General features: G+C 45.5%; 1 protein-coding gene across 3 annotated transcripts; it reads right to left on the bottom strand.

Annotated features, from left to right (window-relative positions):
* Positions 1-282: 282 nt before the first annotated feature.
* Positions 283-26,550, bottom strand: ece1 (endothelin converting enzyme 1). Of its 3 annotated transcripts, XM_062546091.1 has the most exons (19): positions 26,407-26,550; positions 20,183-20,269; positions 17,679-17,817; positions 14,222-14,434; positions 13,108-13,232; positions 12,064-12,210; positions 11,015-11,080; positions 10,525-10,713; positions 9,831-9,973; positions 9,353-9,467; positions 7,198-7,308; positions 6,796-6,894; positions 5,792-5,869; positions 5,490-5,593; positions 4,676-4,786; positions 3,989-4,056; positions 3,651-3,841; positions 2,263-2,358; positions 283-1,657 (listed from the first exon to the last, which is right to left on the bottom strand). In XM_062546091.1, the coding sequence occupies exons 1-19, from the start codon at positions 26,407-26,409 to the stop codon at positions 1,481-1,483; spliced, it is 2,262 nt and encodes a 753-aa protein (XP_062402075.1). In that variant the 5' UTR covers positions 26,410-26,550; the 3' UTR covers positions 283-1,480. The 3 variants fall into 3 exon arrangements, with proteins under 3 accessions (XP_062402075.1, XP_062402074.1, XP_062402076.1); XM_062546090.1 differs by lacking the exon at positions 26,407-26,550 and having other exon boundaries at positions 20,183-20,932; XM_062546092.1 differs by lacking the exons at positions 20,183-20,269; positions 26,407-26,550 and adding an exon at positions 18,921-19,242.
* Positions 26,551-27,954: the final 1,404 nt, after the last annotated feature.

Genomic DNA, 27,954 nt, shown 5'->3' with positions numbered 1-27,954 from the left:
GCTACTACACTGTTTGTTAGGCACATAGTTTATCGTTAGGCAAAGTAAGTAGTGACAGCTAGAGACATACTATTTAAAATGGTTTATAAATGCGCTATTAAGATCATCATTACAGTTCACCACAACATTAGTTTAAAAATGAAGAAGAATATATTGCTTCTCAAATACGAGAGCCCTAGGTCGATCTCTAAAATGCATTCATACAGCGACATCTAGCGGACGCTTTTGAGACGTGCAAGTCTAAATGAAACTACCGAAAGAGAGAAGACAACAAAGGGGGTATTTTATAGAAATTATTTTTATTTTCGAATTTAATGTGTAAGAGATACAAAATGAGGCATAAATGGTTAAAAGCCAAGGCATATGCAATACCAGGTGACTTCATGGTTCTTTTCCATTTCAGATGTGGCCTAGGTAGCCTGGTTCTGCATACACGAACACAGCATTCTCAAAGTCTTAGGCCATACTGAAACATTTCTGACAAAATGAGAACCAGCATTTGTAGCATGATGGCTGTTCTAAATGAATGCATGTGACAATGTTAGCAGATAGATCGATTCTAACATAGCAAGCTATTTTAAACACATCTCACATTCCATCAGTCATCTTCTTCAAATTTCCAAACTTTACAAAAAAAAAGTTATTGCACAATTTATATCTATATATACACGGTCACTTCTTTAAAATCTGTGCATTTATATGATTTAATGTGCCCAGGTGGAGAATGGAGCAAACATCCGAAGGGTCAGGCCTCTGTCTTCTAAGGATGCAGTGCTCATTACAAAGACATTCACAAGAGCATTTGGCAGGAGCTTTACAAGACACTTATCTTGACTTATACAGACTTATACAAAGACTTACATAAAAACAATCTAAACATTTTTAAGAATTACATTTGCAAGCTATTTTACATATGAACAAGAACCATACGAAAAGACAAGGCATTGTAATAAAGGCAGAAAAATAAATATTATTTTCCACTTAAAAAAAAAAGAAATATTAAGACAGAGGTGCTTGGCCTCATTTTTTTTTATTCATAAGCCCTGATGCAAAGAATTATACCCCACCCCACCCACAAACTCCTTTAGTCTCTTCATTAAACTCAACCTGTTTGGTTTCCAGTGTTAATAGTGCGTCTCCTCACCTCAACCAAGGAGCAAAACACATTTCGCTATTTCAATGTGCTCCTCAGAGATTAAAACAAAAATAAAAAAAGTGTGAAGAGTGTGTTTTCCTCCACACATTAACGAAGACGAGCTGAGGCGGGAGCTGGATTCCTCCTCCAGGCTTGGCAGTCCGGATTAGGCAACCTGAGAAGTGAGAGCTGAGCAAGCAGAGCTCCTGTGATTTGTTCATCCACCTGTCAATCACTCGTCTCTGTCTTGGCCATCTCTGAAGGAGAGTTCATCATGACCCCACACAGGCCACTTTGCCACAGCAAAGCATGGCCAGGATCATAGGGCCCTGGTGCGTGCATTTTTCACCAGAGCTCGCACTTCCGCTTGGGGTTCATGGGGGAGTTGGCCGGGCAGCTGAAGTGCCTGGAGAAGTCCTGGGAGTTGGAGACGGTGCCGATGACGCGGTACCGTGACGGGCTGTGGGGATCCGTGATCACACCCTCGTGGGAGCTTTCAGGGGTCCGCACAGAACACCACACCTGTGTGACCAAGAGGTGACACACACACATGCGCACACACACACACACACACACACACACAAGCTTTCATGAGACAACATAGTATGGGGAACTTTTAACACAGCACTTTTACTGAATTGAAGTTTTCAATGTGCTGTGATATTGAATGAAATCAAATGGGATTTCTTTTGTCCAGATTCGCTATAATAACAGTTCAGCTATGGGACATCGTCCAACAATCCTTCATAACTCTTGGCACTTCGTAATAATGGGTTGGCGCCATCTTGAATAACCTGTGTTTGGCCAAGCCCACATCAACATTGCCATCCAAACTGGAGGGCAAACCAAGTCCATGGCTTAACAGTAAACATGTCTAGAAATTCAGTGCTCATTCAAATTTCATGGTATTATCTGATAATATTTCTAACAAGCTCTAACAACATGTCATAACATATTTATACATGCATATGTGAATAAATGACACATTTGTTTACGACCTCTGTTTTTATAAAAACAAAAAAAATCCAATGAGTTGTATGTGATAGGTATCAAATAATCAAATCAAACAGAAGATGTTATGCAAATGTCAGAGAATCAAAAAAAGAAAAGGAATTGCAGTCACTCACCTGGGCGAATCCAACAAAAAACAGCTGATGGTTGGTCAACCCCAGGGCAGGCAGTGTGTCCTCCTCGCCGTTCTTCTCGGTCCAGTTCACGTAGGCCTGTGAGACAGCGGTCAGGTTACATTTTCCTAATTGTACTTTCTTTCAGCTCCACAGAAACACCTTCACACAGCACAGCACAGCACAGCACAGCACAGCACAGCACAGCACAGCACAGCACAGCACAGCACCTTCCCTGGACCACCTAGACCTGATTTCCTCTCTTGACACCTGCGCTAACCCAGGGCACGCCAGGTCCTTCCCTACCATATGTTTTGCTCGTCCACACCAGTAACCTACGGCCTTTGAGCCGACGGAAAGAATGTGCGAGCGGCGGCCCTAGTCTCCGCCACCTGTTGTGTTCCAAGGCTTTACAGTGAGATAGGCTTGCCCCGATTTTCCACCCCAGATAGGCTTTGGTGCCCCCCAACCCCCACCCCCACCTTCGCCTTCGTGCCCTATTAACCTCAGAGTAATGAAGGAGGAAAACTAGCTGGGGTGGTGGGGAGAGTGACAGAGGTGATGGGGGTGGCAGGTTCCATGCGCATCACACATTTTCCGTGTATTGCGCAAAGCATGCTGCTGCTTCGGAAACGTGTTAGCGTGTTCTTTTTTTAAACTGACTGGACCCCCCTCATGAGGTCAGGGCTGCTCTCTTCCTCTTCTCAAGCTCTGCGAATGCTTTTCACAAATACGTCCTACACACAAGCTGTTCTGGCTTCAGTGTAGATGGAGAAAAAAAAGGAGAAAAAAATGTTTATTGCACAGACGTGTTTCGGCTTGTGGCCTTCTTCAGTGTTAATGGGCCTTTTTTTCCTAAGCACAGACAGACATCTGTCTATAAAGGAGAGTGTGTCAGTGCCTGGGTAGGTGTGAAACGCATTCACATTCTATTCTCATAATGACTGTTCATGGAGTGAATAACCGAAAGCATCCAAGCTATAATACTGGCTCATTCCACATAGCCTTCATCTGATGAATGCCATCAAGGGCATAACAGCATGATGTTAGCAGACTTATTAAATGACCATTCGACTTTGCCTCCTGAGAGAATGTCATAAATCTGATGTTTTCTTTTAGTTTGTTTATAAACCAAAGCCTTAAATCCCTGGCTCTTTGAAAAAAATCTTACCTAACTTTCTTAGATAGCTCATTTCTAATGTTTATTATATTCTGTAATTCAGCAGAGCTCGTTATTTTTTTTTTATTATTATTTTGCACTGAAATGATTTGCTTTCTGAATGCTCTACATACAACACCGTATTCCTGGTAATGTGCACCCATGGCTAGGCACTGGCCTTGTCTTGCCTAACCAGCTGAGCTGAGTCACTCAGATAGGTCTCTTTTCTGACCTTGTATGCAGCCTTCAGTCCCCCGTTGTCGGCTATGTTCTCCCCCAGGGTGTGCTTGCCGTTCAGAGGCTCCTTGTTGATGGTGTAGTTGCTGTACTGCTCCACCATGCACTGGGTCTGGTGCTTGAAGGCCTCCACCGACGAGTTCTGCCACCAGGACCGCAGGTTTCCGTCCTTGTCATACTCCCTCCCTAATGGGCCAAACGCAGTGGTATCATCTCACAGTTAGATTGTGTTTTTCAAAGCATAATGATAGTATTAAATGTAGAATCATTCAATCGTTGACTGTACTCTTTGACTGACACCGAATCAAGTTTGTTTTTTTGCTGAGTACTTACCTTGGTCATCAAAGGCATGTGTCAGTTCGTGCCCCATTACAACACCAATTCCTCCAAAATTCAGGGCTCTGAAACGAGATGAATCATTAAGCACTGAAATGTCCATATGTACGTAGTACTAAAGGTGCTAAGTGGAGTTTATTTTTCATTTCAAACCTCTAAAAATGATCAAGTAATAGTAACAGAATGTGTAGAAACAACCACCTGTGCTCTGTTCTGTCACTGAAGTCAGAACGCAATGGCTAATTGTGGCTTATTTGGTTGAAGTAACTAGCCTAGCATGGGGCAGTACTTCCTCTCTCTCGCTCTCGCTATCCAGTTGTATATAAAACCTCCATGGACGAAGACAATTCAAACCCTACACATAACTCCACACACTCCCTGTAGCATCCCCAGCGGCTATATGTGTAGCCTACATGAGTGATGAAAGTGGCACGTGCATGAGTAGGGAGTGCATCTCAGTGAGGATAGTGCATGCGAGTCATGAGATCACTCACTGAATGAAACTGACAAAAGTGCATGGAAGAGATGAAAGAGGATGTGAATGATGGCAGTGCGTATGACTGATGATGGGTCATTTTCAGTAAAAGGCTGGTGGATGGTGAAGAGCATATTCTTGGTTATGGACATGAATGCCATGCCATGCCATGTTGGTGCCACTGGAGCTAGGAGGGAGGCGGGTCTTACTTTGGCCATGTGCGGCTGTAAAATGGAGTCTGGAGGATGCCGGCGGGCAGGACCATCTCATTCTTGGTGGGGTTGTAGTAGGCGTTCACCGTGGGAGGGGTCATACTCCACCTGTGAATATGAGAAATCACATCAACATGCACGAATATCTCTTTTCCTCTCCCTCTCTAGTTTTCTATTTGTCTAAGTATCTAGCCTGGGTGTTCCCATCCTGCCTTGCGCGGTGATTTCGTTCACGTTGCTAAGGCAGTCTGGAAACTACCGCCCCAAAATTTTGCCTGAGATAGGGGACCAATCACAGAACAGGGGGGAAAGCAAGACCATGATGAGCTATGGACAGACGCATTTGATAGACATCCGTGGCGCCCAATGAACGGATCTGGGCATTTTTTTCAATTACGAGAAAATTAACGTCTGGTTGCCAGACCACGTCTCATTTGAGAAGTGGTAGGCGCTAGCCAGGCTACTAAGTATCGGTATGTCTCAGTTATGGCTGGTTGAAAACAGTTGATGTAGGTGTCAAGGCGTATCAAAGCTCTGACAGATCTGAGGATGCGAGAGCCACTTTAACAACGGCAAGTTAAGCTCACACAGCACTTCCTGTGATCTCTGAAGTTTGAGTGTTTGTCAACCACAAAGTGCTTCCCGGACGTCAAGCCACATACCGAGAAATCATGTGAGGATTGGAGCCAAACCACCTGCTACTACAGTATTGTGTGTGTGTGTGTGTGTGTGTGTGTGTGTATGTGTGTGTGTGTGTGTGTTCCTTCATGAAGTTGAGACGTATTTTAGGCGCAGGGCCGACCATACTCACTGGTTCCTGTTTGGGGCCTTCCTCAGCTGGTCTGCTGTGACTCTGCCAGAGAAGTTGTAGTACTGCATGACATTCTGAAAGTACAGCTCTGACACCACCTCAAACTGCAAAAGAAAGAAAGAGAGAACAAAACAAAACTTGAGAGAGTGGCCATGTGTGCCTTTATCCAAAAGCAGCCCACTGAGTAGGCTTTTAATTATCTTGAAAGGGCATAGTAAGCATGTACTGATTTGTACTAAGTACCTTTAAGCATAAGTCAATTAGCCACACAATGCTACCGATCCGTATTCCTTTATACCTACATCATTGAAGACCTTGTCCAGTTCCTTTGGGTCCATGATGAACTTGGGATAGCCTACCATGTTGTAAATGGCATCTGCCTGAGGAGAGAAATAAGAACCACCAGGTGGAGCTGTAGAGCAACTGAGATTTGCAAACAGACTCATCAGTTCCATAGTCAAATATGTGTTATGGCAGAGGATGTGGACATGCTGGATTTAAACTGAGCTAAAGGGTCAGGATAGGTCATTGTAGGAGGCCCTATATGCCCTGTGTGTTTAGGCCTGCTACCACTACAACATCGGAGCAACAACCCTTTTCAACATTTACGAGGACTTTTTGAGAAGAGATTCATTGAGAAGCAAGAACTGACATTTGGGTGATGATCAGCGAAATAAATAAAAGTCCTTCTACAAAACAATCACCAATGCATCTCTTTTGTATAATTCTGAAGTCTGAAAAAAGGACTGTTCCCTTTTGGACTGAAAAACTGCTCCCGGGACTGCTACTGACTACTTATGAAAACACGTAGGGGATTTCTCACTTCAATTACATCTCTTGCACAGTTAATCTGTGAATGTAAACACATCAATGTTTTCAAATGGTTCATATGTTGCCATGAATAAAACTGCTATCATAATATTACATCAGGGTTATGTAAGGACACTCTTCTATCAACAAGCCAAAAGTTCAGTTTGCTCCCAAGCCGTGTCGCCCAGTGTTTCACGCGGTCTCCTCAGGGAGGACAAGATGTGCAGTACGCTGTGAAGTGAACCCCCCACAGCCAGGACCGGCACATTGGACCACGGTCAGCCAGCGCTGCCATAACAACACAACCCGACAGGCTGACATTTCCATCTATGTGTCAAATCCGCTAAGCTGAGCTGCAGGGCACAGGTAATGGGATGGGTGGGAACTCAATTTGGCCACGCTCGGGGAAGGTATTCAAAGCAGAACTTGCACAGACGCACACACACGCACGCACACACAGGCGCACACACAGACACAGGCGCACACACACACTTACTTTTTCCTTGGCAGCCTTTTTAGTGTCCGGGTCCATCCAGGCAGTGTCTTTCAGGCTGTCCTCAAAGGCCCATTTGATCTCTGAAACCATGGCTTCAGCCTAGAGAGAGAGGGAAGCACACCAAAGGACAGGTCACTGACAGACAGCTCCCTCGAGAGTGTTTTCAGTGAAAAGAAACTTCTTGCAGTATTAGTCAGCCATCTGGTTTTGTTGGTGTAACACAACGCTTGGATAGTGACTAAGTGACATAACTGTTGAATGAGGAGGTTAGAACTAAACATGAAATCAGCCAGTTCCAAGTGCTGAGTGACATTAAAATGAGTGTGTGTGTATGTGTGTGCTTGTGTGTGTGTGTGTGTGTGGGGGGGGGGGGGTTGCTGGGGGTGTGATGGTGTCACTTACGATAGTCTTGCTGTCCTCTGCGAATGTGGCTTTGACGAACAAGGCCCCAAGAGCAAAGCCTAATGCGCTGTCTGTATCGCTCACACACAGTTTCCAGCGTGGGGTGCAACTCTACAACAAAGTAAAACACACACACACACACACACACACACACGTCAACAGATTCATCCTGACTCTGAACACCAAAGGTTTATGTGTGTTTATGACACATTTTAATCTCAATATGGTTTGTTGTGACGACATCCAACCCACCCACACCCACACATGCATAAGCCACCACTAACCATCTCAACATGCCCGCAGTGAACAAAGAAGACCAGTCATGCACCGTTCCATCCCAGCCAAGGTGCTCCTACTAAATATGATCCTTAAAATTCCAAAGGAACCTCACATAGTGACGTCACGTCTGAGCCCTTTGTTCTGAACGCTGCCTCATGTTCCGTTCACAAATCACTGACTATTACTCTAGAGCTTAGAAAAAGGGAAGCGTCACTTCCCGCCAAAGGAGGAAATCTTGCTTACTGGCCATGTAGAGTAAGACGATTCCGTGACTAACAAACAGCCTTTTGTAAACATTTTAATAACAACAACCTGAAACATTCACAAATCAATGATTAATAGTATTGAGTCAGTAATGGGGGGAGATGTTTTGGAAAAACTCTGTTCAAGCTCCTTTATTTGTTTCTTATCCATCATGTGGACTGCATTCCACCCCTTGGAGTCTGGCTTTTGTTTTTACAAGCCACACGGAGACTGGCAGCAACAGGACACCCTTGTCACCCCTCACTTCCCCTCTCTTACGGAGATGTTTGGAGTCTTCGCAGAGGCTTCACAGCTGGGGGGGAGCGGGGGTGGGAACGGTCAGAGAGGAAGGGTGTGTGTGTGTGTGTGTGTGTGGGGGGGGGGGAAGAGGGGGGGGCAGGGATGGAAGTGACTGGAGATACTGAGAAAATTAGTTATATGTGTGTGTGTGTGTGTGTGTGTGTGTGTGTCTTTGTGTGTGTGTACGAGAGTGTATGTGTGACTGAGTGTGTGTGTATGTGTGTATGTGTGTGTGTGTGTGTGTGTGTGTGTGTGTGTGTGTGTGTGTGTGTGTGTGTGCGCGCGTGTGTGTCTGTGTGTGTGTGTGTGTGTAAGAGACAGTATGTGTGACTGAGTGTGTGTGTATGTGCGCATGTGTGTGCTGGCGTGTGTGTGTGGGTCAGAAGAGGTTGAAGAGGCTGAAGAGGTCAAGAGTCAGTGTGCAAAACCACAAGGAGAGGCTCAATCATGTCACGCACATACACATGGAAACTCGTACTTCCTTAAAATGAGATAGGGATGGCAAAATCCACACACCCTTGCAGGCATGCACACACACACACACACACACACACACACACACACACAGACAAGAACACACACACAGACAAGAACACACACACACACACACACACACACACACACACAAGAACACACACACACACACGCCTCCGCCCACTGACAGATGCATGCGTGAACTCACATACGCCCACACAGCGAGCTAAGAACTCGGAGATCCCGGTTTGTTATTACAGCGTGACCCTAGCGGAAGGGAAAGCTAGTGGAACTGAATCCCGCGTCCTGATAAGAGCCTGGACCGCCTAAGGCCACAGGGGCGCTGCGACCGCCGCCAGCGGGCCCACACGTCACCTCAACCCCCCCGCCCCCCCCCCCCCCCCCCCCCCCCCCCCACCCCACACCCCCCTCCGACCTCCGTCAGCCCAGTGGAGCAGTGAGGGGGTCAGTCTGACGAACTCTGTCGTCTCTAGTACCATTTCCAAACTCCACTGCCTCCTCACTGATGACCGCACCAAAAAGCCGCTAATGCTGCGTGCTTTACTCTGAGTCAGATCAAACGCATAGTCTACTTCAGGTGTCATGTACGTCCAGAGGCTAATGTCTTTTTATCGGGGCGATAAGCAAATGTGGGATTTAGTGATGGATGCGTGGTGGGTGTGGTGCCCTCAGGAAGAAAGATAGGGGGATTTACGTGTAGTTGCATTCTGAGGTCTATCAGATGAGATATCTGTTTGCCTGAGGCTTTCTTTCCCCAGCATCAGAGTTGAGAATCAGGATCTAGATCAATGCGACTTTGCTTCATGCTTTTATAAAGCCTGTTAAACGCCTCGCTCACCTTTTTGGTGCCGTACATGACCTCGAAGAAGCGCTGCTCGGCGTCCTGGAACTTCTGGTCGAGGATGGAGACCATCTTTCTCACCACTTTCATGATCATGTAGTTGTTCAGGACACTAGGGGGAAACAAGTCTTGTGTTAGACCATAGATATATATATACCAATATATATATCTATGGTGTTAGACCAGCACACATGATGTGGAGATCACTTCTCTGCCACTAGCATAAGAGTGAGTGAGAGTGCAGAAAAAAGATTTAGGCATGCAGGTTTACTATTCAGTCCAATTCACAACAGAAATATGGTACTACAGTTGATTAGCGTGCTATAGGTTGATATAATCGTATTTAGCATGTACTATACATTAATTACACTGGCTATCAGTGTAATGAAGTCGGCATGTAGTCTTCATGCACAGGTTACACTGCAGTTTCCTTAGATGATGTACAGTATAGTAGACAGCCATGCAGCTCTGTTACCTCTTGTTGGTGTTCTGGATGAGATCGGACACCTTCTGAAGGTACTCTTTGGCGTAGACCACCACAGGCTCTGAGTCGTTCAGCTTCACAGGGGCAAACATGTCTGAGAGGAAGGGCATCCAGTCCACCGCAGGGGCTAGGGTCTGCACATACCCACGGGGCACAGACAGAACAGGGAGATGGCATTTTGAGTTGTACAGCTTACTAGCATGTTGACATGCAGTACAGGCAACACTAAGATCATTATTTTAGCCCGGTGGTTTAGAACTGAGAGGTGCGTTAATCATTAATCATCTAGTTAAACATGTAATCAGATTTGAATATGACCACCAGTATGAAACCTCAGTTTTGTTTCAGTTTAAAACACGTTAAGAATTCAACTCTCCCTCACACACATTTACACAACTCAGTTTGTTAATATCAAGATTACTCTGTTTATGGTTCTTATTAGACTGTGTTGTAATAGAATGCTGAATGGATATGACTTGTCCTTATTGCTGCTGACTTCTGTGTGGTGGTGGTGGTGTTGACTTTGGTGTTGATGGAGGTGGTGTTGATTTTGGTGTTGCTGCCCTGTGTCCTGTGTCCATCAGACACATTCTGTGCGTGTGTGTGTGTGTGTGTGTGTGCGTGTGTGTATGTATGTTTAAGTATGTTTATTTGTGTGTGTGTGTGTATGTTAGCAGATACTCACTGCAAGATCCTTGGCCTGTATCTTATGGTAGATGAGCTCCTCATCCCGCCTCTCCTCCTGGGGCACGGTGATGTTAGCTAGCATGGTCTCAAAGTCCACAATCTCCTGCATCATGGTCTGGGCCGTCTCTTTGGAGCCGCCTAACAAGACCCCCATCTCCACCAGGAAGTCCAGATACGCGTTCAGGTACTGTTAGCATAAACAAAGTCAGAACCTCTCAATTGATGTCAAATTACGTCACATATATGTTCATTACCATAACCTGTAATATTGTAATCTGCTGATTCTGCTGCGACTTTCCTTTATGCCTGCTGGCATGTATAGGATTGTAACAACGTAATCTTTATAAGACATTTTACGGAATTGATTAAAGAGCAGACTATGAAAACGACCTGCTGATTAGCAGGGTGGATTAACAGCCATCTTAATCAGCTCCATAGGATGGGTTAAGCCTCTGGGGTCTAAACTTTTACTGTGTCTGTCTGCATACCTTTGCATTGGCAGTCTTGTTGAGGTAATAATCCCGCGAGGGCAGCCCCAGCCCTGACTGATCCACCTGCGGAGGAAAGCAAACATATACCCTTAAAAGGACTGCTTTTCACAGCTTGGACACCGACCTGAAATTGCCCAGTAATAGGGTTTTTATTGCCGTGATGGTTGCCAGATCAAATGGACTGTGTCAAATAAATAGCCGAGAAGTTGCCAAGTTTTCGGAAAAACAAGCCGCTTTTCCAGTCAATTTAGCATCAAAACTATCTAAGGGAAACAAATAAAACAATTCACAATAACGATATACACGTTAAGCTGCATCCAGACTCATTCTGAACTATTTAACCTTTTTTTATGGTTTCTGGGTTTAAAAATGTTTCAGTTTGAATTCAAGTTTATTTGATAGCATGTCCAAACATGACCCTGAACAAAATTATTTGTCCAGTAACTGTTCTTTTACTCTTGTACTGACATTATTATGCGATCTCAATAATATTAGATATCTTAAACAAATGTTTACCCTCCAGATACAAACCTTAAAGGAACAGAGCACAAGGCGGCTGACAAGAAAAAAAAATGGAATGCATAAAAGAAACAACCACTAGCTCAAGGAAACACTAAGTGCCCCGTCAAAACGGAGGAGGAAAAAAACGTTTAAGTATTTAAATCCTGTCCTTCTCCTACTACCCTGAACTTTTCCTCTCCAGCACTTCCTCTTTTTTCTGTCTCTTGGCCTCAGATCAGTTCTCTGAACGTCACAGGACCAGCCAGAGAATAAACACAACTAGCTTCTTGGCCACCGCTTACTGTATAACAAATACCTGGCCTCTGTAGCTCCCATTGCATGATCGTTTTCAGCAGGCTATCTGAGAATACCTACTATAGAGTACAGCCGACATCAGATAGACGTTTTCATGCATTATCTTCCCTGATGTGAATAGATAAATAGATACTGTACATACCATTGCATAATCATTTCAATACCGTTGCATAACCATTGCTGATATTTCATCAGTAGGCCTGTGTGTATTTTACAAATCAAGTACACACCTGGATGATGTTGCTGTTGGAGCTCTTGGAGTCTGTGCTCACAAAGACTGTGAAGAAGGGAGAGGTGTGGTAGTTAGCCGACACCATTCGCAGGACCTCCTGGAAGTTGTCCTTCTCCCAGGGCTCGGCGAGGCCCCAGCCCCCCGTCTGGAAGACAAAAACAATATTTCTAGGGCACAGTTCACGCCGCCCCTTGTGGCTCAGCCCGAACCAAAGCAAACACTGTTGATGCAATCATCTAAAGATTGAGTCCAATGTACACAATTAAGGTCGAGCCAACAACTTATCATTAGCACAAGACAGCGCCCTGGAGCGACTACAAGTGTATATGAAACAAACACTGCAACAGGTGTCACCCGGACCGATGTGTAACTACCCAAACATGCAAGTTATTTGCAATACATACAATAACGTATATCTCAAGAACAACACAGTGAGCTATTTATCTGTACAGCCCAACATTGAAATACACAACAGAAGGGCCAGCTTTAGCCTTGCTGAAAGTAAACAGTAATAGACAATGACCAGTAATATATTAGCTTTTGATTTTACATATAGCTATATAACTGACACTTTTATCCAAAGTGACTTACAGCAATCGGGGTACAGTAAAGGTAAAGTGCCACTAGGATATGGTTAATGCAGCAATAAGTACTACTCACATAGAACAGAATAACAGTTCAAGTGAAGTCAAGGGAGGGATAGTCAGGATAGGGGAGAAGGAGGAAAGTGCTAGATGAAGCATGTGTAGCTGTTAGTGGTGTTATAAGAGGAGGTACTCTCAGAAAAGCTGGGTCTTCAGGAGGCTTTTGAAGATCGAGAGGGACACCCCTGCTCTGGTAGGAACTGGTAGCACGTTCCACCAACGGAACGGGGAACTACAGATGAGAACATTTGGATTGCCGTGAGCGCACAGGTGGCAGAGCCAGGCCGTGTGTATTGACAATACCAGCATGCGCCAAATGTCAAAGCATGTAGCCTAATGTCAGGATGAAAGGATGAGAATGTCAGAAGTGTTTGACGGGTAAACCAGGACAAACGTACAGCATTGATGAGCTCTTGCAGGGGCTGGGCTCCCAGAGATTCTATCTTGGCCTCGTTCATGCAGGCCTGGTAGTACCACTGGGCCTTCTTCTCCGCTTTACTCAGCCCCTTCATGGTGGTGTTCTCTGAGGGACACATGAGACAGGACGTCAACACCAAAACCAACACCACAGTCAACACCACCACCACCACCACCACACAGAAGTAATCAACACCACAGTCAACCACCACCACCACCACCACACAGAAGTAATCAACACCAAAATCAACACCACCACCACCACACTGAAGTCAACAGCAACAAGGACAATGTTGTATCCATTCAGCATTCTATTACGACACAGTCTAATAAGAACAATCAACAGTGTGATCTTGATATTAACAAACTGAAAGAAGTGTGTGTGTGTGTTTGTGTGTGTGTGTGTGTGTGAGAGTGAGAGGGAGAGTGAGTGTGAGTGTGAGTGTGTGTGAGTGTGTATGTGAGTGTGTGTGTGTGAGTGTGTGTCTTAGCCAGTGTGTTTGCTGTTTTGTTTTTTGTTTGTGCTTGTTTTTTTGGAAGTGTGTGTGTGTGTGTGTGTGTTAGCCAACTGTGTTTGTGTTTTGTTTTTTGTTTGTGCTTGTTTTTTGGAAGTGTGTGTGTGTGTGTGTGTGTGTGTGTGTGTGTGTGTGTGTATGTGTGTGTGTGTGTGTGTGTGTGTGTGTGTTAGCCAGTGTGTTTGTGTTTTGTTTTTTGTTTGTGCTTGTTTTTTGGAAGAGTGTGTGTGTGTGTGTGTGTGTGTGTGTGTGTGAGAGAGAGTTAAGCCAGTGTGTTTGTGTTTTGTTTTTTGTTTGTGCTTGTTTTTTGGAAGTGTATGTGTGTGTGTGTTTTAGGGGGCTATACTTGTCTTCAGCATCATTTCCACACCACACTAATGCAATTGCCCTTTCGGTAAGAGGAGAGATTACTTGCGGGTTTTGAGAAATCCCCAAATAAAAGGATTAGCGCTTAAAGCAGCTTTTGACTCAGTTGGCTGACCACGGCATGACCACTCGGGCCCGGAGGCATGGCCTGGTGTGTGTGTGTGTGTGTGTGTGTGTGTGTGTGTGTGTGTGTGGGGCAGTGGACGCTGCTTACCCAGCAGGTTCTTCATGACGGCCATGTTGTGCTCCCACAGGTTGCTGAAGGGCCCCCAGCGGGACTTGCCCTCGGGCAGCGGGTTGCTCTTGATCCAGCCCCCGCAGGCGTAGTTGTAGAAGTCCTGGCAGGGGTCCACCGAGCGGTCCATGGAGGTCAGGACAGCACTGGCCACGGTCACGCACGACTCCGACAAACACACGCCATGGTGGTCTACAGCAACGGGAGACATGGCAACTCTCAGACTCTCATTGTTTTTTAATGTGCGTACTGCTGGCACATGCATGGTTGATAACAACCGATAACTATGTAAAAAGTGTGTGTGTGTGTGTGTGTGTGTGTGTGTGTGTGTGAGTGTGTTAAGTTATGTAAATGGCATGTATGATATCATGCAGACAGATGAGTCAGGGAGTGCTGTACAGAAACTGATTAAACAAAGTGAGGTGTAAAAAAGCATGAGTTATGATTTGGATGTCCCTCAATGGATGCAATAAAGTTCACAACTTCCCCATAATGGGACAGCTCTATAGTGCTTCATAATGAACTAATTCATCACTTTTTCCACGCACGGCTCCATATGAAAACTTCAAATGCAGTGTGTGTGTGTGTGTGTGTATGTGTAGAGTGGAGGGAAGTGGCACCTCCATCTGGATACATTCAGTTCTTTCACACCAATGCCAAAAACACAAAATATGACTTCTAGGAAAGGATGTGCGATTTCCAGAAATGTGCTGAAAGCAACAGGAGAAATGGATAAGCCTGCAGAGAGATACAGACAAGAAGAATATGCCTTCTCATCGAGCCAACACCAACATGCTCACCAACAGAGAGAAAGACCTTTCTAAATCTCATCAACGGTCTGTCTTTCCTTTCCTTAGCTGGTTCCTCCTTTCTCACTGGTGATGATACATGGGAGAACTTGTCAACCGAGGATGCTGGACAACCTCATAACCGGTTCTACGTGGAGTGTTAAGTCATAAAAGTACTTCAGACAAAAAAATATCAATATCAATATCAATTGAAAATAGCCGAACAAAAGGAACTCAGGAACATTGCTCAGAAGTTGCGTTGTCTTTCATCAGTTTCTCTCTCTCTCCTTCCCTTTCTTTCTCTCTCTCCCTCCCTCCTTCTCTCCCTCTCTCTTCTCTAACATGCAAATGCTACACTTAAATCCCATAATCCCTCATGTACACATTGCCTTTCTCTCAATCTCACCTGTCACACACCTGAGTTTCTTTCTGCGGGCAGTGTAAACAGGATGGTTGGGATAAATGCCAAAGGTATAGCAGTATAGGAGGCCATCCATGTGACCCTTCTGCTAAAAACAGGAAAGTTCTGTTGCATGGCCTCAACATGCACATTTTTTCGATGAGAATGACATGTCAAACGTTGTCATATGGACAACTTTAAACATTTCAAAACAGTCATCTGTCCTGCACATAGCCCCTGAGTGACAGCAGTGCTGATTTTCAAGACTGACTTGTTGCGTAAAGCTGAGAAAGGCTTCAGTATTCGCTGGCTGCAACAGAGAAAGTGTCAACATGATATTTTGTTTTTCTTCCCCTTGGTGCTGTTTTAAGTGTGCTTGTCAGTTTATTTGGCAAGCCACACGCACATAAATATACTCACACACAGGCAACTACCCAGGCATTCTGGATGAAAAACATATATACGTCCTCAAATGCTCTCACCGCACCCCCCCCCTTCCCCACACACACACAGCTTAGAGGTTTATGGCTTGTTGCTCTTGGAAGAGGACACAGAAGACATTTTCATACTTCTTGAATACACAAAGCTTTATATATTTTCCCTCTATCGCACTCTCTGTCTCGCTCTTGTATACAGTATGTGCATGCATTTTTTTACGTCAGGGGGCAAATGCATTGCTTTTGAGAGGCGAAGCAAAGGAGGTTGTGTTCCCTATCAAATGAGCCCTTTGTCACAGAAGTGGACCAATAAGACTGGCTACGTCGATGCTGCGCATAATTGGCGCGACATGGCCCTGTTTGCTTTTGTGGAGCCCAGTGGAGATCAGGAGGAGGCTGAGGAGGAATGCACTACAATGGGCTTCATTGTCAGGGCCCATCAAGCAAAAAAAAAAAACACTTGGCTCAAAGACGGATCCTCACTCCCTAATCTGAAATGATAAAACACAGAGAAAGAGAGGGGAAGGAGGGAGGGAGGGAGAGAGGGAGTGAACTCCGCTGAATAGGAGGAAAGGAGAGAGAAAGTAAACAGTCTGGCTGTTCTTTTTTTCATTCTCTTTCTCCCTTTGTGACCCACTTGTTGTTTCAGAGAACCGGGCTCGTCGCGAAGCTGGCAGCCGTGGGTGGCTGAATAGGAGGAAGTGGCATTTCTGTTTCCTCTCCAAATACGGGCAGATATTAGCTTTTGAGCCAAGAAAATGGAGAGGTGGATTAAAGACACCGAATCTCACCCCTGGACAGGCTCATTAAACCCTTCAGGCTCTAGAGAAGTATGTATGTGAACACCGCAAAGTCACCCTCCAGCAGATATTTTCACTGCTTAGGTATCCAAACAGTCCCTACCTCATTATGAAATGAATACTCCATGTCTTACCACCCTGACTCCACCCAAACCCCCAAAACACGGTCCTAACCACAATTTGATTCGGGATGTGTTATGCATTCCGACACATTAAAACTGCACACACTTCACCGAAATGAGCTGCTTTTTCAACCATGAAGCGCTTGGATACTTTATACAAGTCCATGACTAAGAGATGTCAACATTGGAGGAAATTTGAACTTTGAAATTTGCATTGCGCTGGTATCGTTTCATCGGAAACGGCTCGATTGCTGTTGTTGTTCTGTGATGTGTGCATAGGCCTTACTAGGTACCCAGCAGTTCCTGGGAAATTAACTTTTGATCATTGGCCAGATACCATCAGGACCCTTATCAGCTGAACAGAGGGCGCCAGCCAGCACACGCCCAAATATCCAGACTTAGAATCAGACAGAACAACTCACCCACTTATTCACAGCATTTTATTGACTGTATGATAAACGAACATGTTTTTTTTTGTCCTTTGGCAGAGGTGGGATCTGTTTTTATGTGATAATCATCATAGAAAGCAGATACTTCACAAAACCAAATGCTATAGGACATCTGCTTGCCATGCCATCGAGGACAGCAACAGGCATGGCAGGGGCAGTGATGATTTCGTAGGCATTTTCTACTCATTGATAGTAATAATAGCAAGTGGACAAGTGTTTAAGCCAGATCAATAAACTGCCACACTAGAAGGCTCTTTAATGGATCATAAATGGGCCTGACCTCCTAACAAAAATACAGGTATGCGAAATCAATCCCTTACTTGAACTACACTCATCACTTATAATCTGTGTGCCAAAAAAGAGCACCAAGCAGCACATTCACCCAACATCTCATTCCTCATCTCTACGGTGACGCTGGCACAAACAGACTGGCCACCTACCTGCCCGATAGTGCACCCCCAGTGTGAGAAGGCTGATGAAGAGGGCAAGGGACAGCGTGCAGACCAAGACCAGCAGCCTCCTCTCCACGTGGGTCCTCTCTGCCCAGCACTTGGAGCATGGGCCTCGATTCAGCGACACCTGGGTAACACACAGACACAGACAGACACAGACAGACACACAGACACAGACACAGACACAGACACAGACACAGACACAGACACAGACACACACAGACACAGACACACAGACACACAGACAGACACAGACAGACACAGACAGACACAGACAGACAGACAGACACAGACAGACAGACACAGACACAGACACACACACACACACACAGACACACTTCAGTTAGTTACCAAGGCAACTTTAAACTCAACACTTCATCAAACTACTATCTGTACACATGCTATGGGAGAGTTGTTGTGGATAACCTCATTGACCATTCAAGTACAAAGTCATAGTAAGAAAGGAGGTTATGCAGTGCTGGAATCTGTTCTGACATGAAGAACAAATGAAGGCATCAATATGATCTCCAGGTAGGCTAAGAACCACTTACTCTGGGTGGAGCCACACAATCATATGTTTTCATCAAACCTTTTGTTCTATGTGAAATGTGGCATGACATAAGTCTACATGCTCACAAAGAGGCACAGCAGAGCCAACCTGTCTCTGTGACAAAAGGAAAAAAGTCCTGAGAAATTGGCTTTGTGTTCAAAACATACCTACCCATCTTACCATAGTGGTTTAACAAGTCAAGTTTTAAACTGGTTTTCTTTTTAAAATGATGCAGTGAAAAGACACATGTTGACACTGACTTCCTTTGCAAACACTTATCTATTCTCACCATGAATTATCTTTCTATGTTAAGCATCTTAATTTAGAATGTTCTGATATTCTCCTATTTCTCTGCCTGACACAAAGTGGAAAAGGCAAATCAAGACAGCACCTCTCTATACAGTCTAGGTAAGTACTCCGCATTCCAGGCTAAACAGGATGTTAAACTGGAATAACATTGCATGCCATTACTGTGCACTTTCAGTCCGTATTGCTATCACATTTAGTTCAAAACCTTATAGCTCCTTCACCAAGAAAATACACAATAAGCTACATTTCTCTCTGACCGTTTTTCAATTACTTTTCTAAGTGGTTCCCTGACACTTTTAATTGGTGTAGTGAACACTTTACAATAAACCAAGTCAACCAGCCTTAATTTCAGTAACACAAGTCAGATTTACCCCAGATAGCCGAAAATACTCCATTAACCCCAAGAGGGCAAAGGTCAAAGCAAATGTGGTCCTCTTTGCGCTCTGCGGCGGCGGGAGGGAAGATGGAGTCTAGGATCGTTAAAGTAAATCCCACGCTCTCTCTCTCTCAGGCTGTGCTGCTCTTTGGGGATCTGTGTGCCAAACCCAAAGCGTTTTTTTAAAATATATATATATCTCCGAATTCCCCCGAGGGAGAGAAACCACTGGGAGATGCAGAGACAGAGAGAGAGAGAAAAGCCAAAGATTTGCCTGAATAACAAAAACCCTTTGGACGCTTAACTCCCTTCCAAAGCCAGGGAAAATATTTTAGAAATGCTTTAAGAGTAATGAGGCCGAGGTTCTCAGAAGAGGAAGAGCAAGTGAAAGAGAGAGAGAGAGAGAGAGAAAGAGAGAGAGAGAGAAAGGGGGAGGGAGGGGAGGTGGGAGGTAGGGAGAAGGAGCGAATGAGAGCAAGCTAGAACTAGTATTAAACTGGAATGATGAGTTTCTGAGGGACACACACACTACAAGTATGCGAGAAGCTCAGAGACAGAGAGGCAAAGGATCACATAGGGACGTCCTCTGAGCTGCACACAGGCCATGCAAATCCGCTGGTCTATCTGGCATACCATCTTACACAAGTGAGTGACATTTGACTATCTGAAGCACTGCAAACTGGCCAGTTTACTTTACTACAAATGACCGGTTAAGAGCTCCCATACGCAACACATTGCAACGCAGAGATAAGTTATAGCCCAAAAAACCTAGTCTACTTTTTTAGACTAGGTTTCCTCCATGAACCATGGCTGATAAATGATAACCATTGCTCATAAATGCATGACAGATTTGTGCGCTTGACTTGGCCAATGCTGGAGCACAACTTCAAAGAAACGTTTCTTACATTCCTATGGATACATCTGCAAATTTAAAACACTTCACACAGACAAGCATTCTGTTTTCTATCTCCTTCCAGAAGTGGAAAAATATTTCCTAATTCAAAGCAGGACTACAGTTTTACACAATGAATCAACCATGTCACCTGTGCAGTCTCTGACTAACTAGGCTAAGTGTTAGTTTCCTATTGACACTCATGACTTCACACAGCCAGCGTGACGTCGAGTCGGCAATCATGCAGAACAGTCGCAGTACTGACACAAGCAGAGAAACGTGTTTGGACACGCCCCCCCTCCCCCCAGGTAATTTGGGTCATCCCTTTTAATATTATGAGCGAGGGAGAAAGTATGCCTGCTCACCTGCATGACTGCCGTGGGGTAGATGTCGTCTGAGGTAGAGTCCACCAGCTCCTCCTCGTCCAAGGTGGCCCGCTTGTAGGTGGACATCTGAAAGGTCAAGTGCAGAATAGACTCCCTCAGCGTTTCCATTCTCCTCCAGGATAGCCCCTGGAAAGTGTGTGTGTGTGTGTGTGTGCTTATCTGTCCAGAATACTGGGAAGGTTATCCCACTGTGGGACCGGGACACAAGAGAGCGAGTCCATCTGTGCACACATGTGTGTGCGAGTGTGTGTGCGTGTGTTTCTGGTATCCCAACAAAAGTCCTCCGTTGTTGTTAAGGGGTGTGTTTTCTGGCCTGTCCTCCGCTCACCATAGCCCGGACACCTTCTCCTTTCATTCACCCCAAAAAAGTTTGACCTCAAACTGCACCCCACTTCATCCCACGCTGTCCCTGCGGTCTCCAACCTCACCTCGACACCCCACCTAAACCCGCTCTCTGTCCACTCCTGTGGATGGGGCTCGGCTGTGGAGCGACACTAGGAATCGCCTATCCTAAAGAAACACCCCCTCCACACCCACACACACACACACACAGACGTCGGGGGCTTCCCAGCTCAGAGCTCTAACCCCCTCCGGTGTGTGGAACAGGCGAGCAGTGGAACCCTGGAGCGGAGGTCTCCCCTTTCCCAGAACTGTCCTCACGCTCGGAACGAGCCGTCCCGAAAAACAGCAGCAGCAGCAGCCCAAACGAGGAAGGAGCCCGATACAAAAACACAGGAAGAAACAGGAGGAGGTGCACGGCAAGACTGGAGCGCTTTACATGAGGGAGTGAGAATGAGGGGCGTGTTTGTGCGAGTGCATGTGAGAGAGAGAGAGAGAGAGAGAGAGAGAGAGAGAGAGAGAGAGAGAGAGAGAGAGAGAGACAGAGAGAGAGAGAATGTGTGCATTCCACAGTGTGGTTTCATTTAGATCTGGGAGGGAACTTTCAGGGGTTAGGGCATGCCCACACCGTCCTGCCCATAGGATATTCAAGGCTGTGGGGGCGGGGCTCAGACACCTTCAGAAACTCCCTTTCTGTGTTTCCAGTTGTTGCCCAGGTTACGGTTACCCGATAGGTGTGTGACAGGCAATTGTTCTTTACCCAATGTGAACCTCCCCCAGAGTTGTGCTGTCGTAAATCTTTCTTACGGACTACCGTTCTGGAACATAAATACCTTGGCCCTTTTACAACTTCTACACAATTGTGATCCACGGCAACTCTGAATAACTACCATGATGGCATTACAAGACAGGATTTCATCCAGATATTTTAAGTGAGGGTTTTGAGATTGAAGAAGATTCTGGAATTTTGGCAAAAGTCTTGTAGTGGGACACAAACACACACACTGGGAACAGCACAAACACCCCAACATCACTTTCCTGCCAGACCAGACCAGAGCAAAATGAAAATAAAAAAATGTATTTCTGTGAATAAACTAAGTTACAGGAAACTGCATGTTTCTTTATCATCACCCTGGTGGAGAGGGTATCATTTACAAGAAAAGCCTCATCTACTTATTGTGTGTCCCAGGAAGACCAATGAAACTGAAACTTACAAAAACACAAAAGGTTAACACCCAGGAAACAGGAAACCAGATCAGACATCTGGTATCTCTGAAGTGTTCCACCACCTGAAGTGTGAGCACCAACATCATGATTCATATTCAATCATCTTATACTTGGCTGTCTTAAAACCTTTTCCACTGTCACACTGCAAGCTTGGCCCCCAGTTTTGGTCATTTCAAAAGAAATGCTGTTGCTTAGTAAACCATGGTACGGCAAACCGTGGCATTTACGTATCAAAAAACATCCTTGTAATGCTTCTATAATAGTGTGTGAGCTTGTGTATTTGTCCTGTAAGTGTGTGTACAATGTGTTTTGTGTGTATACAGGTTGCCGGTTGAGTGTGTGTGTGTCTGTTTCCCACTACAACACTACAAGACTTTTGCCAAAATTCCAGAATCTTCTTCAATCCCAAAAACCCATCTTAAAATATCTGGATCAAATCTTGTCTGGTAATGTGTGTGTGTGTGTGTGTGTGTGTGTGTTTTCTCTATCCTTGTTGGTATCTGGCTCATCTCCTCTGTGTGCTAGGTTTGGCCTGGCCCTCTCTGGATCTCAAAATCCCCCGCCGGCCAGCCACACTCTCCAGGGACGGAGCCAGAACCCCTCGTCAGCAGCCAGAGCCCAGGACCTCAGAACCCAAGACGCCAGGCCCGGATCAGAACCCTCATTTCACCCGGGCATGCAGGCAGCCACTGTCGGCACCGTCGACCTGCTGACCGCCGTCCTGTCTGCTACCCTCCGCCCCCCCCCATAACCCTCCCCCGCCCCCCTACCCCCCTCCTCCGTTCTCGCCATGTCCTCCGTGACCTGAACTGGACCGCAGTTTGTGCGATCGGACTCTTGCCAGGCCACTCAGCGCGCTCCACCACAAACCCCCACACACCCAAATCCTCCGCTGATGGATTTGGCTCCATGACACCTTTACTTCCTATTAGCCTCTGTACTGTAACCGTGTGAACAACCAGTGCGCCTGCCGACGAGAGAACAGAACAGAGTAGAGACAGCAGCGAGAGGTGCTGACCGACATCAGCCCGAAGACCGTGGGAAATGGGGACACTTTCTGGAGCGCCGACCTGAATAAGGATCGACTGTCTGGCCCTGCTGCAACTCTCTGGCCCTGCTGAAACTCTCTGTCGATGAACGAGGTCTCAAGTTGAAAGCGAGCTGCCTGCACATCTTTGTATCAAGTAGCGCAAAAAGTCTGCTCATTAGAGGACAATCATACTGGCCATAAAAAAAGGAGAGGAAAGTTGGCTTAAGCAAAGCAGCATATCAACCAGATGAGGCCTGTTTTCCTAAACACTGTTAGCTACACACTTGACCCTATCTGGGGAAAACAGAATATCACAACATTCTGAAAGAAAACATTGGCAAACACTGACAACAGGGAACTTGGGTGGACAACCAGCCATTTACTACTAATAGTTCCCCGCTTTCTACTGAGCTCAGTGCAGTTCTGCTGTCTCTGACGGCCTGTGAACCCATAAGGCTTTGGTATTTGCTGGCATTGCCCCCACCGCTCACCCCCCTGTATTGGCGCGCAGTCATCCCAGCGAGGCTTGCTCATTCCTGGACACTTTCCTGGCTGAGCTCCCTTGGCAGATGTGCCCCTGTAGGCTCCGGGGGAGGTGCTGGTGTAAGCAGATGCAGTTTGGCAGTCTTGTTGCCACACACCCTCTCATTAGACACTGTGCCCCCCGGGGTGGAGGTGAGGGAGCAAGGACTAGGGAGGGTGTGTGTGTGTGTGTGTGTGTGTGTGTGTGTGTGTGTGTGTGTGTGTGTGTGTGTGTAGTGGGGGAATGCCAACGGCCTTCCATCCGACATGTGTCAGCGGCTAGGGGAGGCTGAACTGGGTCATGAATCAGAACCACAGAGTATCCTCCCCCTGTATCCTGTCGGAGCGGCATCGTTGTGTGTGTATGTGTGTGCGCGTGTGTGCCCGTGTGTGTGTGTGTGGGGGGGGGGTGTTAGGGTTAGGGGTGTATGCACGTGTCTCTGTGTGAAGACGCCTTCAGCCAAGCCCCAAGCAGACCACTTTTGAGACACAGTCGTACCCGGCAGTGCCGCTCGGCTTGGCGGCGCAGAGGTGAGGATGGATTTATTCTGGGCGTCATTCCTGGGGCCGGGCACCTCACCAATGCCAGCGGCGCCGTAAGCAGCAGTCAATATTCCAGGATTCTTGGAACAGTTTGGGGCCTCTGCCCGCCAGCGAGGCTTTAAACCACAACTATGCGTCAGTAAGTCGTCACTGATCCTGTAAACCAGTCAATTATTTGTGGTGAGGTGGCATTCTCGTGGGACACAGGAGTTTGTTTGCGACCGCGGCGCGGGTATACAACGTGTTCGGGTGTTTGTGCGCGTTTGGTGTTTGTGAGAACACGAGCTAAAACGAAATCTTTACTGTGGTTTGTGGTCACAGCTGAGTCACAGGCGTTGCGGCCGTGGGGTAATGGCCTACTTCCATGGACAGTAGCCTCTTGTTTATTAGCCCTGGGGGGAAATAGACTTGCAGATATCTTTGGCTGTCGCCATAAAAGACTGGCCTTCAAATGAGTCAAGTTTGGAGAGAACAGCAAATCTATTAACAGACCACAATGATTTCTTTAATGAGTCGTTAAATACGAATACATTCTTTTTAATGATGGGGAAATGATGATACACTCTGATATAAGTAGTTTAAAATTGTATACTCATACTAAGATGTACTGTAAACTGCTACACTGTGAATGTCCTCAATGTGAAAGATAACAGCAGTGGAACGAATGGAAACTAGCCCTCCAGCCAAAACGTTCAAGCCCTCCTCAAAACAACGAGTCAAAACAAAAGTCTATCCTAACATCCCTCACAGCAGCAAAGGCAAGCGTTATCTCACGGCTGCTACGCTCAAACACGCTGCTGCTGGCTGGTTAGCCACAATATGTCAGATGCCACACTCAGGCCATGTGTTGGTTAGCAAATCTTGACATTCAGGGTTATAAAAGTTTCTGGTTAACTCTGGGGACAAATTCCTAGCGTGCCACGGAAATGACTGATGCTGGTGATGCTGGTGGTGCTGGTGGTGCCTTCCAGACGTCCCGTTCTAAAAACATTTCATGATTTACATACAGTTATCCTTATTGTATCAGCTGGCGTTTTATTTAAATCATTCAATGAATATACCACTGCAACTGGTATACCACTGGGACTTCATAGGAACCAAATAACCTCTAGTCTACTACGCTGATAAATAGGAAACAGCCCCACCAAAGCCACTGATATCAAGGGCCTGGCCCGGACTGCAGATCTGAGGTCATGACCTATGACGTAAGACAGCTTCATACCAGCGCCAGCACTGAATTTGGAAAACAAGCAAAAGAAAGAAAGAAAGAAAGGGAGAAAAGAAGAATCCTCCAGACATCCAAAGAACAAATCCTAGAATGTTTCATTTTTTCCTGGTCAGAGGTAGATAATCTGACAGAAAAATACCAGACATATTCATCACATATTCATTTTTGATGCCAAATAGGCTTGTTATATTTGTGCCATGTATTATTATTTTTGCCATGATTCTTCTAACAACAAATGATAATTTTTGGCTCCCACACCTGAACTCTCTTCTCTGTTCTTTTATGCACTCATAAGGCTAGAACATTTCTGTATAAATGTTTACAATAACGGGGCCTCGGATGTTTGCTGACTCCAAATATGATGGCTATTAAGCGCTTCTTGATTCTACGGGACTTCCTTCCTCCGAAACCTCACCGCAAGTAGCCTACTTTCAAATGAAACGGATGGCGTGACAGTGAATTTGAGCTAATCGGTCATGTCTCTCCCCACGAATATGTCCGGATATTGGATAATAACTTGTCAAAATCAGAGGTTAAGTGGTAGGCCGACCATCTGCATGAATTGCGCGTATACAACGTATACGTTTAGTCTTGCAGTCTTACACAAATCTAACTAGTGGCTGGCTGGCTCCTCACATCTATTCGCACGAATTCAACAGGAAGGCTGTCAGACTCATGAATTCAGCATAACTTACAGTTGCAGGGTCAATCGTTCTGTTATGACACTGTGCTGATTTATTGCCAGGGAGTGAGAGATTGCCTGTGCCCATGTCCTCTCCATGACTTTAAGCTCCTTCCTGATTGAGGTAATGAGTAACTGATGCGAAGCAAAGAAATCAGCTGGCAAAGACTCAACGCTGGGGTTGTCTTGTCATTGGGCAATGCTTTTCTGGACACACTGTGCTATGTTTTTAGAAAATGCATTATTGGGACATTACCAAAACCGACAAAATATCACGGACCTATTGCGGTCACTCTTACCACACGCACATACAGTGCGACGTTCCCACGAGGTGTTTGAAACGTCAGTGCGAAATGTATCACATTTTTATCTCCCTAAATAGCGCTACCTTGTAGCAGGGCGTTTATGTTTGTAGACTAGAGCGATACCACAAGCTACTGTTGATCATACTCCAGTCATCAAAGAATCACAGACTTCTGACACAACGTGACGTTTGAGCCCCGTGTGTCCACGACTGCCAGCGTGTTGTTGATTTGTTCTTTGACCATCAGCACTTTGTACAGTAGGCTACGTTTCAAGCAAAATTCACACTGCCATAAATAACGATAACGATTAAAAAGTAAACTTCTTACCATGATTTCCGCTTAGCTTTTGCTGTGACCTGTTAACGGACTAACAGCACTGCGATGAGTTACCACAGTGCGGCCAGATTTTTAAAGAAACAGTGTTTGGCCTCAGGACGCTCTGTAGGCTACGTGGGAGTGCTATAACTGTTCGATTGCAGAAGAGATTATTATAGTAACTGCAGTACACCAATAGCATAACTAGAGGGGTGGTGCTTCTGGAAATGTATCCAATAGCTCTGAGAAATGGGCGGGACCACCAAGATTGACTTTAACCATTAAAATACTGAAAATCACCCATCATTCGATTGGTCCAGCCGAAGGCTTGCCCTTGGCTGCCCAGTGATGTGAGCACTTTTGAGCCAGTTGGGGCCACTTCTCTTTTTTCCCTACATAACTGTTCCCTTATAATTGACAACTGCTAGAAATCAGATTGAGCTCCAGAACATGGACATGTGGCCCTCTAGTCTTAAAGAATGGAGTGCTTGATTGTATTGTAGGCTATGCTACTTTGAAATCTTTTAAAACTAAATTAACTGACAACCAAAGACAACATCCCTGTGCAGCAGACACAAGAGTCAAAATCGTTTAAACATATCAGCCCAAAAAGCTTATCTAAATCTGAGTTTGTGTGCCCTATTTTAATTTTACACACACATGTGTATCCAGTTGCAGGTCTATGGTGCTTTAAGACGTGATGCCCATAATAATAGGGTAGCCTAAATGCTTCTAATCTCTGACCTTGGTCTGCAGTAAACTACATATAGGTCTAGATGGTTTCCTCAAACACTAAGAACCACTCTGGTAATTCTGAGGTGTAGACTAACAAATGGCCTACTTTTGAGTTTAGCATTTTCAGCCAGGCTTCCCATGAGAGCAGCACATAAAAACAACAACCACTGGTTTTTTTAAAACTTTTTTTCAGTTGGCTATATGCGGGATTCTGGCTTCCCACCACCAGACCTCAATGCCTTTTCCCCATGCCCCCCACATCATTTGCGTGGCTGTGCATCGTGGGCAACAATATGTCTCATATCAGTCTAGGGCCTATAGTGTATACCCTAAGCTAATAGAGATGAAAAGGCATTTTGAGAAAATAAATCTGCAAAGAAATAAGATGCACGCATTGCATTGTAATACTTACACTTTTATTATGTCGCTGATGATGTGCAGCTCCTGTTTTCCTATGGAATGTAGGCTGGTTGTTAAACACAGTATGGCGAAGTTGTTGGACTTCGAATTTTTATCTTGACAGGGGACAATTTCCTGACATCGTTGCTCAACGAATAAACAGAGTAATTGTCATCACTGTCTCTTACATTAGGGCAAAACTAAATTTAAAAAGAAAAAAGGAACGGGGAACGCAGGAGCTAGACAGTCCAGTTCCATGCTGTCTAAATGCCCATAAAAAGGGTCGATTCTCAACTGTGTTGCACTGCACTGCAAAAAGTCCCTTCAGTGCAAAGCACGATTGTTGGCCAACGATGCAACGAGTGATAGTTTTGGTTGGGTATGAAGTTCAGTCCAAGGTTTCATGTCAAATGTGGTCTATAGTGA

Source organism: Sardina pilchardus, chromosome 9, assembly GCF_963854185.1.
Source record: "Sardina pilchardus chromosome 9, fSarPil1.1, whole genome shotgun sequence".
Classification (NCBI taxonomy): Eukaryota; Metazoa; Chordata; class Actinopteri; order Clupeiformes; family Clupeidae; genus Sardina; species Sardina pilchardus.
Note: the sequence above shows the minus strand (reverse complement) of the source record. Positions and strands in the feature narration are given on the sequence as shown.